We start from the raw sequence: 17,801 nt of genomic DNA, 5'->3' as shown, positions 1-17,801 counted from the left end.
CAGTAATATGTAAGTAAGTAAGTAAGTAATTTTTATTTGTATAGCGCTTTTCCAGACCAGGGTCACAAAGCGCTTAAACAATCAAAACAATACTCAATAAAGAATATACTTTAAAGGACAAGATAAAACTGATAACACAACAGGAGTTCCGTGTTGAATTTTCGAAAACTGGTGCAAATACACACAGAAAATAAGTGTTATAAAATGTAATGGGGGGAGGGACTGGATTTTATGGGTTTATTTTGAAAATAACAAAGTGGAAGTTGGTCAGTGTAACAGTGCGCTTGAGAGAGGAGCAGCAGCAACAGTGCATCCACGCAAAGACAAGGCGGAGCAGCAGAAATATCAATGGGGATCAAACTGTACTACACCACTGTCAGCCCGTCCCGGACGGTGAGTCTTCCAGTCCGTCTGCAAAATAACCCTTTAAAGATGGTCCGTTCGTGTGTTGTTAGCTCGTGGATGCTAACGGACGTGTAGATCCACCCAGAGCTTCCTGCTGACGCGGCCCGTCGCTGCTTCCTTCCAACACAACATGTACATTTACATGCACTTTTAAAACCGCTACACGTGGCGACCAGGATGAATAGTTTCTTTAATACATACACAAAGTCTGCATACGTGTCATTTATGAGTCATGCACCGCAGCGTTTCTGAAGTTACAACTCGACGTCCAACTTACTGAAACAAATGTAAAGAGTTCTGCACATATTGTACTCATCTGAACTATAATGGTGTTTTTCTGACATTCTTTTACACCTTTCTTATCAGCAGGCCCCTAAACTTTATTGGATCTTTACTTCTCTGACTTGATGTGACTTTTTTTTAAAACCTTTTTAACTGTAGTTTGTTTGAAACATCCTCAACTATTGACTCCTCCCTCATTGTTTCTCCCCCCATATGGTTTTACTTATGTTCTGTTTGAACCTCTCGTTTCAAAGCACAAAAACAGATCAAGTCTTCTTTTACTGGACGCTTCTAAAAGGGCTCTTGGATTAAAGCCATTATCAGTGTATATGAAACCAAACACAACTGTCACTCTTAACTTGTAGAGGTGTGTGTTTGTAAGAATCTGGTGATATATAAGTAGTATTGTCCGAGTACTTGATTCTGATGTTGCAGAATTTACAGACCACATAACCCTAGATGAAGTCGTAACTGCCTTCATTTGTTTTGAAACCAAAATACGTCCAAACACTGGCTCACAAAGCTACTGGAGACGACTGTATCCTCTCGTCCTCAGTCGTTGCCGGGATCTCATGGCATTTCATTGTTTCGATTTGACTGATGCCTTCTAATGGACGGAAGTTTAATTGCAACAGAAAAATGAAGAAACACAATAAATATTTGCGTATTAAACATAAATAAAAATATCAAATTATTACATTTTCCACCTTTTTTTCACACTCAAAATATAAATCGTAAAAGGTCAATGATTCAAAATAAAATATGATTTTAAAGCACTAAATTATTCTTGAAATGTAAAGAAACTCGATAGTTTGAACTGTTGAATCGACACAGTTTTGTTAAAATGTTTTTGCAATAAATGAGTGTATTGATATTTTCCGACACCTCAACTAGATGGCTGTTTTGTGCTCACATTCTGATGAAGTGTAGCCCAGACAACATTTTGTATCAAAAGAGTATTGTTTAAATAATAGCTAGACTTTTCTACTGCTATTTAAAAATAATTAACAGACTATAGGGAAGAAAAAAAAAAAATCTTTACATAGTTATTCTTCTTATGCTAAGGCGTGTCTTGAAATAATCTTTTACCAGGAAGTGACCTGTGACCTAATGGGCTTAACCTACTGATAAGGAAGTGTTTTTACTCTGGAAAAATTGAAATGACTCGCCCACATTTATAGTATATGACGTGAACATACGCTTGAAGAAAGTTGTATTAATTCATTGTGTTTCATTGTTGAAGAATCTTGCCGATAACGGAAATAAACAATCTAGCTTAAGATTTGACATGGTCATTTTTTATTAAAAGAACTATTTTTACTAACATTCGAGCTAGGATCAACTGGTGACTCTATGATGGACCAGATTGAACTTGGAAAATGTGAGTGCAGCAAATGACTAACCTGCTTTATATTGGAAAAGAGGAAGTTGTACAGTGTATCTTACAAAGACAATTCACATATTAAAAACCTCTGTGCTGTTGCAAATGTTGTTGCAGAAACAGGAACTCCCAAGTTTTTTTTTAAATTTTACCACAAGGGTACGGTTCCTCATTTGAAACGGATGATGATGTTAACAAACAACTTTTAAACACCTGACACCACTTGACTAACTATTCTTACTCTAAGATGAGTTGCTGCTACAGATGGCAGTGGCACCCTCTCTAATTACACAACCGACTTCCTGTTTGACAGGAAGTACAATGTGAGGCTGCAGGAACACATATGTAGAGTAAAGACAAGCAGAATCCAGTATCTCCGCACATGCTCTCTCTTTATTAAGAACTGTAGCATGATCTTCATCAATGTCCACCTGAAGATTTCTCTTGAAATCTCAAATATGCGTTGTTGCTACAAAAATCAAGATATATGCTGTGTCTCAAATCGCATACTACTCTTAGTATGCTAGAAGTTAGTATGCATCAGTTTAGTGTACGTACTAACTAGTACGCAAATTCTCCACAGATAGTATGTCTCAAATCAAACACTGCTGCTACACACTAACCGGAAATCACATGACAGCTTCTTCTTCTACTTCTATTTAACTATGTTTCAACCAGCTGTTTGAACTCTTTCGCCGACACCTGCTGGCAGCACGTTTTGCAAGTTTGGAAAAAGAAATAAAGAAAAAATATGAGAAGCGAAATAATCGCAAGATATTTAAGCTGGTATCAGCAGCGAAGACGTGTTTATCCTCCTACTGCTGCGGAAAATGCACCTGTAAGTATACGCATATATATGCATTTATATATGACGTAACTTCCGTTTAAAACCTCATTAAGATGGCAGCTGTTTAGGGTGGTTAGTGTCCATCGAACCATGCTCAGTTTTGTGGGCGTGTTAGTACGCCAATTTAGTGTGCATGGCGCACTAAATTTCGCATACTAAGAATTGAGACGCACTAAAGCACTAAAAATACTAACTTTTAGTACGCTAGTATGCGATTTGAGACACAGCAATAGATTACTATTAAAAGTCTTAAAAATGATATACATAATAAAGAATATTATCATTTATTGTAATGCTTTTAAATATCTAGAAAACAAAATAAATGTATTTTTAATGTCTTTATGACGTACTACTTCCACTTCTGTTTAAAACAAAATGGTAAACCTCATTCTGGCTTGGAAATGCTTCAGCAAAAACAAACATAAAGGAACTAAAGTTCAGCAAGTACCATGACTGTGGAGCAAAGCAACGACTCAAATAAATATTAACAAAACTACCAGTGAGTTATTGATCTTTAAAAGATGAAGAAACGAATATTTAAACATTGACTGGTAAAAAAAGTAAAGTAACTATAAAAGATTTTGTCACTACAAGATATTTATGCTGTTCTCTTCTGACTTGTAGATGACAAAAGTGAGTGTTCCGCCCAGATTGTCATGACATGTATTTTAATAATAAACTATTAAACTAAATGTACTTTTATCTTTCTGTTGCTGGTCCGAAAGATAAGCAAAAACCCATTAACAAACTTCTCCTGCTCTTGTGTACCAGGTGAAATCTCAACAGTCTGACGTGAGGAGAATCCTGGACAGTAAGAGTATCCAGTACGAGCTCGTGGATATCTCAGTCGATGGTGAACTCCTGAAGAAGATGAGAGCAGAAGCAGGAGACCCGGCGGCCGCTCCGCCTCAGCTCTTCAACGAGGATCAGTACTGTGGGGTGAGGAGGCCAAGAATGTTCTTTGACTCTTTTCCTGTTATGTGTTGCATTAAATAGATTCCAGACTTTTCTCCCCTTTTGCATGAATGTGATGACATTATCTGACTATTACCATGTACAGCAGGATTTTAAACACTATTGTTTAGCTAAAAGAGAAAGCATTTCCTGATGATTCTGTTGAGATAGTTGCTGTAATGTAGCTGTGTCATGTTTGGACTAATCTTCTGCTGCTCATTTTCTCAGAATTACGAAATGTTTACCGACGCTGTGGAGGCAGATACGGTGGAGCAATTCCTGAAACTGGCCTGAAGATATCACAGTTCCCCTTCTGAGGCTCAAAGTGTCTCCATCACTGACAATGTCCAACCATTTTTCTCTGCCATATTCAGGAATGCCAAATGATGACACACACGTAAACACGCACACATCAAAAATAGTGCACATGTCCTCGACATACCTATTTCTTGTGTAGTAAAAGTATATGTTTGCACCTGGCTATTGAATGTTATTTGAAATTGTCATCTTTAAAATTTAAAATTACATCAATTCACAATACTCCCCCCCCCTTTCTAATTAGAATACCTCACTGTGCACTCTAGTGGCAGGATGGTGTATAGCATAGTGAGATTGATATTGTGTTACCCCTGACTACGCAAACATTAAACCGCAGTTGGAAGACAATTAATTAATTAATTAATTAATTACAATAAATCACTTGTCACACACCTTTTGTGAACCTGTGAAACGTTTAGCATATTAGTAAGAAAGTTCTTATGGGCTGTAAACAAAGTCACTCAAACCAAATCCTACAGGTGCAAACATGGACGGAAGGTCCATCTTAGTTATCTCGATGTAACACGGCCTACAGTACCATTTTGTTTCAATCAATGACACATTCTAATATAATAACTGTATCTGCACAATTCTGCACACATCATACCAAAGGCTGACTTGATTAATAAACAGTGTATTTTACATGCTAACATTCCAGAAGATCTTAAGAAATGAAAGCTTGATGCGCTCTGGCGGCAGACGTGATGCTTGTTCTCCATTGTGATGTTCATGACGGTGTAGATGTTGCTACTTCTGTTGCGTTCAGTGTCCAGATGCAGTCATGTGAAGTTGCAGCCACAAGTTGCCTCATGTAAAGATATTTAGAGGGACCTGTTGTAGTATTGTTAGGAAGTATCTTTAATCCAGGTATTTCTTAAACATAAGCATACATGCATTCTTCTCTGTCGTTGTCTTTTTTTAATGTCTTAAACTGTGGACCAACTCAACACGAGCCAGACGTCCTCTGTTCAATTTCCACTTTGATTATCCGCACTGTTTCCTCTGCTGATGGATTTGATTGTACCGATGAGCACTTCCTCCACATTCCATGTCTTTGTCGTAACTCCTGCTTTGCTTTTGGACCAACTCATGTTGGTCTTCTTTATGGAAATAGAAAGAAAACGTGCAATCAAACTCTGTTGTCTTCCAAGAAGATTGTGAAAAGTGAGAACTGGGTTGAAAAATAAAATTTGTCAAATGAGCTTGGTTCTTCAATGACTTCAATAAATCACTGAATCACTGTGATGTGAAGATGATTTAAGGTTCACGGTTGTTTTAGGCGAAAAGTAGTGTGTATAAGTGTTAGTTACATTATTATGTGAAAGAAAAGGTCGACTTTCTTTTTAATTGGTTCTCTATATGTAGTGGAACCGGCTTCCAAAACAAGCGGAAGCAGGCGTTTCAGAGTAATACTCCGTGCTCGTTACAAAGCTTTTTTTGCGCGGACTCAATACGTTTTCTTTGAATGGATTTTTTCATTAACATACATTTTTTAGAACATCCAAATAATCAAACGTGTATAATCATTCAATTTTCTCCACTATACCGTAGATCCACTTTATTTTGAAAGTAATCGGAATACGGAAGTAGAGTTGTTTATGTCCTGCAGCTAAAGAAGGTTTGACAGCTCACTGCTAAGGTAACATGAGTTTCATTCAATGTTTAAATGAACAACTACTCGCCATTTGCGTCTGCTTAAAATGAACACAAAACTACTGAGGTCAATTGACATAAAACCGTGTTATTAAAAGAGCACCGCGAAAAAGAGCTACACCGAGGTTAGCCGAACCTAGCTAGCTGAGACCAGTGTACACGGCTGTCAGTCACAGCTACTTTCACAAGATGTTTCAAACTATTTTAAAGTGTGATACATGTGACATTCGATGCAGTATTAAAAAGACTGGACAACTCAAGGCTAAAAAAACATAGCTGTTTGTTCTGTCACTTCGCAGATAAATGTTATTATTAATGTTATTATTATAACTTTCCATTTTTCTATATAAGTCAAATATAATGGTAATAAAAAGATATATCAATGTAATCGGCATTTCTATATCAATTGCTTTCCTCTATGTTTTGGTCAAACCTCTGTACTGTTTGTTTTGTTTTCCCAATATAAAATACACTTCTACCGTTGAACATTATATTTTCCACATAGATAATAGGTTTTGTTTTTCGTTATTATTTTATTCATTAACTCCGAGGTCTTAGTGTTCTGGATAACAATAAATCAAAACAAACCACTTTTAAAGTAAAAAAAAGGACATGTATTTCCTTTTTAAAGCTTCTCCAAATACACAACCTCCATAAAAGCATGTGAACATTGTTGTTAATGTCTTCTCACTAGCCTTTGCTCCCTAAAACTTATTAATATTTATTATATTGTTCCAATTTTAAATTATCTTATTGCATTTTTGGCATCTTCTTGTTTTTTTTCCCCTTACATTTTTCTTTTTGTGCAGCCACATGTGAAGATGAGTGTTCCGGACTACATGCAATGTGCAGAAGACCATCAAACTGTACTTGTAGTGGTCCAGCCTGTGGGCCTCGTTCCTGAGGACCAGTTTTTCAAAATCTATAAGCGCATAGCTAGTGTGAGCCAAGTGAGCATCAAGAACTCTCAGCGCCTCCTTTACATCCGATATCGCCACCACTACCTCTCCGAAAACAACGAGTGGGGGGACTTCCAGACTCACCGCAAGGTAGTTGGCCTCATTTCAATCACAAACTGCGACTCGTCCAAGGACTGGCCACAGATATCTGAGAGGTTCCATGGCCAGAAGGACATCTACAGCTCTACGCTGTACGACTCCCGGCTGCTGGTGTTTGGGCTTCAAGGGGACATCGCGGAGCAGCCACGTACAGACGTGGTCTTCTATCCCGGGTTTGAGGACTGCTCTGATGTGGAGAAGAGGATCGAGGACTTTGTGGAGTCAATATTTATAGTCCTGGAGTCCAAGCGTTTGGACAGAGCTACAGACAAGTCTGGTGACAAGATCCCTCTGCTTTGTGTGCCTTTTGAAAAGAAGGACTTTGTGGGTTTGGACACTGACAGCAGGTGAGAAATCCTTCATGTACTTCTGTGTTGCTTAACACAACCAAATTGGTTCCAGGAGCAAATACAATGAAAACACAAATTGTTGGGTGAAAGCCTTAAAATTTAGATTCAATTTTCCTTCTGGCTCACAGAAGAAAAGAAACGCAGAAAATATGAAGCAGGCACCTTAACCCTTTTTATTTATTTCTTATTTTGTTTTGTCTTTGTTATGTGTTGCATGGTATAACTTGTTCTTATTTACTGTATTTCTTCTTGTTTATCTCCTTATGCTTTTTTCGTTTCTTCACAACTGTCCTGTGAGTTTATTGTTGGGTGTGAAAAGGTGAGATGAAAATTTTAAGCCTTGGCCCATCCTGACAGTAGTTCATGTTTTTATAGTGTTAACTTTTGTGGTCTGCCAGTGTAGAGGTAAGTAAAGCGCAATGGGGTATAATTATATTCAAGATTTATTACATTCCAATGTCAAATTATGTGAAAGGCGGAAGAAGTCAAATAGCATTAAAATGAACTTATTTATGCACTAAAGCTTCCGTACATTTCAAACGTGTACATTAATGATATTTATTTTACATATTCAACACAAAGACTGTTGGTTTCCCCTCCTTTAAATATAAAGTAACCTCTTGGTCAGATTCTCCAACAAGGGAGAAATAATGAACTACAAAATCCAGCATCCTCATCATGCAGAGCAAGAGTTCAGCATTTTAAACATTCATGAGTAAGTGAAGTTAAACATGCAGGTTCAGACCCTTAATACTCTTGCACTGACCTCTCACTGGATCTTCCTGCTGGGTTTCCTGACTGCCTTTCGGCCAAAATAACTTCAGGTTGATAAAACAAGTTTACGCAAGGAAAACACACATCTAATTTAAAATTATTCTTAATTTAAATTGCTAATTTAACTGAGAACTTATAGCAGAGACATGACACTTGAGTTAGCCTTTTTTGGAATATTTCAAATTCTTAACTGTTGACTTGATGTTGTATTACATTAAATGGTTGACAGCAACATTTTAAAAATTCGTAATATGGTGAACAGTTCGATTATTCAGAGCAAATCATAGAAAACACCTCTCTAATGTTAAAATATTTGCCTTTATATTGTTACAAAAACTTTTTCTTACCTCATTCTACTTAAGAAAAGTTCAATTTTTAAGATTGCCTTAAATTAACATTTTATTATATTTATGAGACACCATACCTCTGCTGTGACGAACAACCATTAACCATTTTCTAAGACTTCTTTTTTTTAACAATGTATTTGTGTTTTAGATATGAAAGTGTGGTTTGAACCTAAGCTGGCATCTTGTCAGTTTGAAACTTCCCTGATCCTTGTGCCCTTCTTGTCCATTGGCGTCCTTTTATATTCCGGATTTCACTCTCCCTGCTCAATATTATAGTGGCATTACAGAGATGAGTAAGAAAAACAACTATGATTTACTCAAAAGTGTGTGTAAATTCCTCTCTAGGCACTACAAGAAGCGTTGTCAGGGAAGGATGAGGAAGCATGTTGGGGACTTGTGTCTCCAGGCAGGCATGCTGCAGGACGCCCTGGTCCACTACCACATGTCTGTGGAGCTCCTCCGGGGTGTCAATGACTTTCTTTGGCTTGGAGGTAAGAATGCATGGTAACTTTGGACACACCCACTCGGTCACACCAACATAAAGTATTGATGTATTGCACTGATTGGAATTGAACAAACTGCTGCCTTGAGAGTCATTAAATAGTAAAAAATGGTTCTGAATCCAACATATTTGACCTCTTAAGTTTTTTGTGTTTAACTGAGTCTCTTTAGGTTCATGTGTATGGCCATGTGAACACATCAAGTTGATCAGAACCTAGAATGTAGAACAAATAAGAGTTGAGAGCTGAATGTGCTTTTAAATTACATTAATTAAGGCTTCTAAACTAAACTAAACTTTTAAATCCTACCTCAATTAAAGATTTAGTTTAAGTGAGATGAATTGTTGTTTTGCAGAAATGTTGCTTTGAACCCTGATGTTCTGTTTCAGTTTACATTTTAATGCCAAAGTGTTAAGAATAACTTTTAGTGATCGGACGCTCCTGTTGCCATTGTCGCAGCTACCTGGCGTGTCGGTTCACCCTGACCAAATATAGACAGGAGCACATAGAACATGTCAGATGGACATACAAAGCTCTCGAGAGTCAGCTCAGATGCTAGCTGTTGTGACTTAAAAACTGAATTTGTGATGTCAAAACTATTCATTGACAGAATCTTTCCAGCAACTCAAAATGCCAGACACAGTGACTAGTTAATATTTATTATATTGTTCCAATCCAAACGTGTGAAAAAAGGTATGTTGAAGCCATGTGTGGAATATTGTCATGGTTACTGTTTTTCAGCTGCGTTGGAGGGTTTGTGCTCTGCCTCCGTCATCTTCCACTATCCTGGAGGCACAGCCAGGAAGAAGGCAGGGCAGAAGCCAAGCACGTCACAGCCGGCAGATGCAGGGAAACGCCACAGACCTGGTGAGATCCTCTCTTCTTCTGACAGCTTTATTCTGATCTCATTGATGTAGGCGGCAGTTGCTGCAACCTTGCTGAGAACATTTTTCCCCTGATTTTCTTTTTCAACAATTCAAACAAATGCAGTCTAGATGTTGAACTGATGAACTAAATGAAAACCGTAAAGCTAACTTTTGATATTAAACATGTTTCAGATCCAAAACATTTCAGGGGCGTATCTAAGTGTCGTGTGTTGATTCTTCAGTAAAGGAAATTGCAGAATTATAAGTTTATGTGTATTCTGTTCATTTGTCTGTTATTCTTTTTTTTGTTTGGTGCTGGTACAATACTGATTTGTACTGTGAAATTGTGTACAACAACTTTTAGTACTTTGCTTTTGTGATAAAAATGAAACTGTTGCGTCAAAACAAATGAAATGACATAATGGGCAGATCTTGATGAGATCTTACTGGCACCACGAGCACAAGGGTGTCAGGTGGAAGACTCGCTTCATGTATGGTGATTGAGAACAAGCACATGAAACCTGAGTCGACTAAAAATATGATCTAATTTTTGTTATTTATTGTTCCTTTTCAATGTCATAAGTACGCCAACAATTCCTCTGTGTTGCAATACCTGCACGATGGGGAGATGAATAATTCAGCAGCAGCAGAAACACAAAGGGTTGTAACCACTGGTTAAGAGATTCCTTGGTTACACTTTAGATTTGTATTCCTCAGATATTAAATTCAATTTCATTGTGGAGGCAAATTTGGGTTGAGAATTGAAATTTGATCGCTTGAGCAGCCCTGATCTGAGTTTAAAAAATGATTGTACGCTTTAAAATCTTGTCTATTCAAAATCACAATAATGCTGTGTGCTCTTCTGTTAAAAAAAACTGCTTGGATATATGAAAGTACATAAATGATTGATTTGAAGTCTTTTACCATGTTATTAACACACTGTTGTACTAACGCTGTAATGTGCACATTTACCAGGATGACTTTCAACACAATTTAACTTACATGCAACAAATAATGACTATAAGATCATGCTTGTGTACAAGGTGTGTAACTGTGGATATGGATAGTATGACTCAGCTTTTCTAAGTCCCTTAATATTGATGGATTTCTTGCTGTAAAATACCCCATAAACCTTAATTTAGAGAATCTTCAACTTCCCACCTTAATCCTTAAGCCTATAGTTTGTCCATTATCCACAATTTATCTTGATAAGCTACATAGTACACACAACAATGTTTAGTTTAGGTGGCTTAATGTGTATAACACTGAATAATTATTACATAATATAATAAACAGTAGAAATAGCTAATCATAGAGACGGCACAAACCTCCACCAATGAGCTAGTTTCTCATGAAATGAACAATTAAATCAATAAACAACGTCCATGGATAAAGAATTGGATTGGCTCATAGTAAGTGATCAGCAGTTAATGGCCATACAGGGGAAAGATGAATCTGTCAGAAAAAAATTAAAAAACTCCAAAAATGATTCAGATTAAACCGAAATGTATGCCTTCCTAGGCATATGTAATTACATATATAATATATGCCTTCCTAAGCATATGTAATTACAATATATTTTGAACAATACATTCAACAGAATAATTGCAATATAAATTATCTAAATTAATTTATATTTATTAATTAATTTATATTTTAATTACAAGTTGAGTGTTTGGAAAGGGAATTAATTAAAAATAGTTTTGAGTAGAACTGACTAGTGACATTTTTTTAATGTAAAAAAGAATGTTAGTCGATTGAAGTCCGTTCAATCAAATTGTTGGCAGGAAACTACTCTCATAACTGTATTCAAATAGTTAAAATATGAATATCCAGATGATACCTTCAATTCATTGGCATGCTGCTTGTTCAACAGCAGATTGTTAGGACTAACAAGCTAACATCTCAAATTTGTCTTCATTTTCTCTCCGTCTGTAGGAGCTCAGGAGGTTCTCATTGATCCAGGTACAGTATGTCATCAAAGCTGCAGTAGTGGTGGATGTTTATATTTCCCCTTTTTTTCCTTTTTCATTGTGAATCCGTTTATCAACATTATAATCCGTCTTTTTCCTACTGCTCCATGTCTTTGTGAATCTTCTCACATCAAAGAAGGTTTGAGAAGCGAGTAGTGCCTCCTTTTTATTGCTTTTCCTGGTAGTCTTTCCTCAAAAGCCTTTCCTTTTTTTTCAAGATATGAGAGAACATCATCCCATCTTTTATTCAAATTCTTCATTGTTGCAGGATTATGAGGATTTATGTTTGTTTTATTGTCACATCACACAGCCTTGCCACCTAATGGTCATTTGCCAGAACTGGTCTGATTGGTCTCCTTCAACATTGAATTAACCCCTCAGGGCAGAACTCTCTGAAAACGGGTAGATCCGGATCAACCCCAGTGAAGGCCCTCTAGGAGTTTGGTTCAATGTCGGATGGTTAGGAAATAAAGATCATCACGCTGAAATCTTATTATCTATTTATTTTTTGTTATATTGTTATAACAGTGTATCCACACAGATCATCAAACACTAAACTGCACATTATATATTTGTATCAAAGAAAAACACTATTTAAACCACAAGTCTGGTCTGTGGTTTAAAGGAACTGAAGTCTTTTAAAACAAGAGTAACAGAGACGCAAAAGAGGGTTTATTTAATCTGATAATAACCATCATATGTTTTGTACCAAATAGCAACAAAAAAGTTAATTTGAATTAAAAAAGCTCACAAACAAGTGCATTAATTACGCGTGAACAAAACCCAGCAATAAGTTCCCATGTTTTTCGTTTGTGTCTTGAAATCTACTTGACTTAACTGATGGTTTGCAACCCAAACTGTCTTAAAAATGCAGAGAGAGTTTGTTTTTATTGGCATTTGTTTCTTGTTTTCACATGTAACATCCAGCATGTTACAGAAACACAAGTATTTATTGTTTAATCATGACTTTGCTTTTGGTGCATGTTTGTTTCATTTCAACAGTTTGCTCTGTCATCTGGTGTCAATGTGGCCGTAAACATGTTTCAGAAATGTACCAATGAGATGTAGAAATACTCATCCACCATCCCATTTTCACTTTCTATTTTCAGTGATCATGCGCTGAGAATAAGTCACAATTAAACTTGGCTAAATACAGATTCTCTTGTTTTTGACCGCAGGTGCTCTGACAGCAGGTGGAATCAGTGCCGACACCAGCACTGAGATTGGACGAACCAAGAACTGCCTGAGTCAGGAGGACATCATCGAGAAATATAAAGAGGCCATCTCTTACTATGGAAAGGTGATAAAGACTTAAACTCTAGATCCAACAGGTTTCTTAAACTCCAATTAAATCAAATGAGTTAAGGCAACTATACAATTTCTTACCCCTCAACTACAATTTTAAAGCTAAACAAGCTCATCTATTCGGATGAACTGTAACAACAACTATGGGGACTAAAACAAAAATTATTTAAAAAACACTGGCCGAGTCTGTAAATTTGCTTTTCTGTCCTCGTGCTGGAAATACCTTTTTAATAAAAAAATTATAATAAGTCAGGCACAGATAAATAGATAAAAAACTACACAATTATAATTGATAATCACATCTTTAGGTGGATGGATTAGTAATATTTAAATATATGTTTTAGTGATCGTGCATTAAATGCTTTTGTTAATAAAAAAAAAAAAAACTTGTCATATTTATTTTGATCAGCAGGGGTCAGTGTTGAACATGACTCAATAGCCTGGTGTAAGCGTCATAGCAGCCCCGTTACTGTCACTCAAATCACCTTAAAAGAAAGCCTCAGCATCAGTTCAGCAAATGTATATAACTGTATTAATTTGCGATTCATAGAGTCAGATTAAGAGGTTTTTTAGCAAGTTAAAAACTCCACGGACAGCAAGTACAAAACTGCTTTAAGCTGTTCTGACTGGACTTTATCTTTATTGTCGTAATTGCCATTTTGCACTGACCTCCCAGAGACCTTTTACTAGTTGCAAGTTTATTTCACTTTAATATCCTCCTAACACATGGTCATTGAGATAAAAATGCAATTTCAATCAGGGCATAATGAGAGTGGAAGTTGAGGGATTTAAAAATAAAGGGAAAGCTGTAGCAGTAAGTAGTGCTTGTTTGTTGATGTTGAGTATCAGGAGATTTCTGTGTGTGTTGTATGCATGATAAGTGGCTCCAAATATACATTTATGAATATTATAGTCAATATTATTTTAAATTCACTACACAATCTATGCAATTAATTGATAATGTATATTTATGTTAAAATATTTGGAAAACATCAACTCGTTAGTATGAAATCTTGAAAATACATGAAAGTGACATTCAAACGCATGATTTAAAGGATCTAATGAATTAATACGAATGATTCTCTTGTTTGCTCAGTATAAGAACGCTGGCGTGATCGAGCTGGAGGCTTGTGTGAAGGCGGTCAGAGTTCTTGCCATTCAAAGAAGAGCCAGGGAGGCTTCAGAATTCCTGCAGAATGCTGTTTATATCAACTTGGGACAGGTATGAGAGTTCTATTAGCACCTCATATAAACTGGTCAGCATTTTATTACTTCATTATTTTATACATTATAATGTTTTATATCGTGTAATATATTTAATATGCAAATATTTGAACCAAGCCTGTGGACCCACTGCGTTCAAACAAACTTAAAAAACGATAACTGGAATTTAATAAGCATGGTGCCACAAGCTTTTTGCATAAATAATTGGTTATTGTCAACATTATTTTCACGAACTCACCTAATACAAAACATAATACATAAAACAAAATAAACGTAAAGTGGATAAAACAAGATGGGACCAGCTACAGTATATGGTCACATTATATGAGAACTATATGGGAAACAATACCTCCTGAGGGATCAATAAAGTTCTACTTAACCTAACCTAACCCAACATATAGAGTTTGTGTTTTAATCTTTTTTATTTTTTACTAGTTTACAAGTTTCTTTATTAAACTTGACTGAAACAACCGTCTAGAATTGTATCACAGGCCAATGTTAATTTGGAGAATAGTGATACACCTTTAGTTATAATGAATACAACAGAAATTGTATAAATTGTGTACATAAAAAACAAGCATTCTCAAGCAATACAAACATCATACTTTGACACCAAGTCGCCTCAAAACAATGTTATTTATTTTTAAGCACAAACATCCATCTTCTGTCAACAAACTACATCCCATCTGCATTTTTCCAGGTGTAATAACAATGCCGTCTCACAAATGGACGTTGGAACAACCTGGTTTCCTCTGATCAGAAGATTCTATCTGTGATTTAGTTTTAGACTGAGCAGGCATGATTTGGCCCCCAAGACTTGAGTTTGACACATTATGCTTTAACATGATCTGCCTCATGTGAAATGAATGATGTTGATTTTCTGCAGTTGTCTGAGGAGGAGAAGATCCAGCGCTACAGCATCCTGTCAGAGCTCTATGAGTTGATTGGCTTCCGTCGCAAGTCTGCATTTTTCAAACGTGTGGCAGCCATGCAGTGTGTAGCCCCGACTATTTCAGAGCCGGGCTGGAGGGCTTGCTACAAACTGCTGCTGGAGACTCTCCCTGGATACAGTCTGTCTCTGGACCCCAAAGACTTCAGCAAAGGTACTTAGCCTGTAGCTGTGGTTTTCTGTCCTTAATACAACATCCGAGTGTAGTCACATTTCTTCCAAGTCTGACACCAGTGCTTCATGTGGAATGATCCACCCTTGAGCAATAGCTGATATGGAGCCTGTGTTTTTGAGCCACTTTATATTGACTCTCACACAGCAAAGAAGTATTCTCCATTTATGAAGGAAGAATTTCTACCTGCACCTCACACAAACAAGACACTCTAACCAGGGGGCATCTCTAAAAGTCGCACATATTCCACACTCTTTTAAGCATAGTTAACAAAACGCAACATATATATTTAAATGAACATGTTAGGACTTTAATTGAAGGGCAAATAATGTGTAATGTTGATTTAAGTGTTTCTTAAATGGATTTTGTACCTCTATTGTACTCATCAGTATGAGTCTGTTTGTACAAAAATCTCTTTTTATTGAAGATTTAAGAAAAAAAAAGTTCTTAAGCCCCGACCACTGAATATGCTTCATTTTTCTGGAGATTAAATCTTGAGTACAATAACCATATTTAGTTTGCTGTGATTGGTCAATCGTCAAGGTTTTGTTAACCAGTCTCATCAATCCAGCTCCACCTACAAGGGTCTCATTGTATTAAGAAAGCGGGGTGTGATTAAAGCTGGCTGGAGGAGTGAAGACCATTATTACTAGGGCTTTACGACTATTGAAAATAATATAATTGCGATTATTTCCGAAATATTGCGATTACGATTATGTATGCGATCATTTTTTCAATGTCCTCTTTTTTATGCATTTTTTTTTATCTAATACAATAAATAATTAACTTAGCAGTAAAATGTATTTCTTTGGGATTGTAAGATAAAAGCAAATTAAGCATATAATGAAATAAAGGCAGAAGGTTAATTTAGTTATTTAAATTACAGTTGTAAAAAAACATAATACATAACTGCAAATACTTAAAAAGTACTGTAAATACGTGCTTAAAGCATGATGTAAATATATTTATTAGTCAATAATAAATCAAACTCCAGTGCAGAGTAAAGAAAGTGAAACACTGTTCACTTATTCTGCCTTTTCTTACTGCAAATTTTTGCACAGTTGCTCTAGTTACTCATTGCACTAGTAGTCATTGCACATGCACTAGTCATATTTAAGTGCATCACCTGTCATACACATCAACGTATTATCATTTACACAATTTGAATTGTAGGTAGCAACGCACACACCACGGCAGATGCACGTCTCAATTCAAATTTACAAACCGATTTCAGGATGTAATCGTGTTGAAAACACTTTACTCTGTTTCATTCAATTGTCTGGGCTGCCATCGTCATATCAGACGAGTGGACTGTGTGTCACAACTCACTAACTAGCGTGTTGAATCAAATCATACGGAGGTTTGAAGAGTTTGGTTGTGATGCTGATACTACATGTTGTTTCAGTTTTGTTGAGATCACCGTCAGTGATCAACGGATTCAAGTGGAGATTTGTGTCGCTCTCCCTTGTTCGGCTAGGCACTGCAATTATATTTTCGCCCGGTCTGAAATTAAATTTACATAACATTTAATAAAATCGCAACCTTTGGGTTTTTTATATTTTTTAATATCGCGATTATATCGCAAATGCGATTAATCGATGATAGTGCACAATTTACACAGACCTATGAATGAACCTTCGCCCTTCCAGGGTGGTGTATGTGCGTGTATATACACACTATAAATGGGTTTGAGTGTGTATGTGCGAGTGTGCACGCTGGTGTAGTATAAGAGATGGATTTTTTTTTCCCATGGACATATTCATCTCCTGAACAACATACATTTGTCTTGTGGGACTGTCATCAAATGCAGCAGTCTGAAGACATTGATATGATGGAGCTGGAGATAATGATATCCTTGCCTCAGGCTTTGATGTGTTTAAAGAAACAGTTGCTTTTTCAAGTGGCACAGCAGACACCACATCGCTTTCTAAAGGTTTTGTATTATATGGCTTCTAGTTCAACAAGCTTTTCACCTTCACATGTTTCTCCACTCAATGGCTGTCAAGGGCTGACAACACAAAGGCCCGCTGAAGTGAGCAGAAACAGTACTTTCATTTGTTTCTTTATTCAGCTGAGATTATCTTTTTCAGCATGGCTCTTCAGCTCTGCCCTGACCTTGTTGCGTTTAAGAGGAGGAAATTGTTGTTTTGTCATGAACTCTGAAGCTCTCCAAGTAAAGTGCCACATTTGTGTAAACCATCAGTATTCATACACTTGGACACAATAAGTCAGGTTAAGTGTAGAATGTTGTAGATGGACATACCAGATAAAAGGAAAAGAGAAAGTGGAAAGAGGTGCTAAGAGACAATATGCAATCACACAACAATATCACTGCACAAACTCACTAACTAGCGTGTTGAATCGATGAGGTGATTTATGTCATGCTTTGGAAAAAAGAATGTCAAGGGATGATGCGCGAGATAGAATGTATTCCTTTCTGACA

At 36.5% G+C, this 17,801-nt stretch overlaps 2 protein-coding genes across 3 annotated transcripts in view; both read left to right on the top strand.

Annotated features, from left to right (window-relative positions):
• The first annotated feature begins 151 nt into the window (after positions 1 to 151).
• On the top strand, positions 152 to 5,389 carry sh3bgrl3 (SH3 domain binding glutamate-rich protein like 3). The gene is made up of 3 exons (XM_087787685.1): positions 152 to 393; positions 3,687 to 3,854; positions 4,098 to 5,389. The coding sequence occupies exons 1-3, from the start codon at positions 349 to 351 to the stop codon at positions 4,161 to 4,163; spliced, it is 279 nt and encodes a 92-aa protein (XP_087643811.1). The 5' UTR covers positions 152 to 348; the 3' UTR covers positions 4,164 to 5,389.
• A 388-nt stretch (positions 5,390 to 5,777) lies between these two features.
• The window catches only part of trappc9 (trafficking protein particle complex subunit 9), a 78,484-nt gene continuing 66,460 nt past the window's right edge, over positions 5,778 to 17,801 (top strand). The window contains exons 1-8 of one of the 2 annotated variants that reach the window (XM_087787682.1): positions 5,778 to 5,826; positions 6,650 to 7,245; positions 8,715 to 8,860; positions 9,611 to 9,736; positions 11,674 to 11,700; positions 12,887 to 13,008; positions 14,110 to 14,235; positions 15,124 to 15,340. In XM_087787682.1, the coding sequence (XP_087643808.1) occupies positions 6,662 to 7,245; positions 8,715 to 8,860; positions 9,611 to 9,736; positions 11,674 to 11,700; positions 12,887 to 13,008; positions 14,110 to 14,235; positions 15,124 to 15,340 (1,348 nt within the window). In that variant the 5' untranslated portion in view covers positions 5,778 to 5,826; positions 6,650 to 6,661. The remainder of the gene's footprint in view (positions 5,827 to 6,649; positions 7,246 to 8,714; positions 8,861 to 9,610; positions 9,737 to 11,673; positions 11,701 to 12,886; positions 13,009 to 14,109; positions 14,236 to 15,123; positions 15,341 to 17,801) is intronic. The other variant, XM_087787683.1, reaches the window with a different exon arrangement.

This window comes from Callionymus lyra, chromosome 3 (assembly GCF_982586985.1).
Source record: "Callionymus lyra chromosome 3, fCalLyr1.hap1.1, whole genome shotgun sequence".
NCBI lineage: Eukaryota > Metazoa > Chordata > Actinopteri > Syngnathiformes > Callionymidae > Callionymus > Callionymus lyra.
This window is presented reverse-complemented; position numbering and strand designations above follow the sequence as displayed.

What these genes read in the sequence shown, in the direction of transcription:
- sh3bgrl3 (XM_087787685.1), top strand. Translation starts at nt 349, where the DNA reads ATGGGGATCAAACTGTACTACACCACTGTCAGCCCGTCCCGGACG. An exon ending in CTGTCAGCCCGTCCCGGACG is followed by an intron (nt 394 to 3,686) that starts GTGAGTCTTCCA and finishes CTTGTGTACCAG; the next exon opens with GTGAAATCTCAACAGTCTGA. An exon ending in ACGAGGATCAGTACTGTGGG is followed by an intron (nt 3,855 to 4,097) that starts GTGAGGAGGCCA and finishes TCATTTTCTCAG; the next exon opens with AATTACGAAATGTTTACCGA.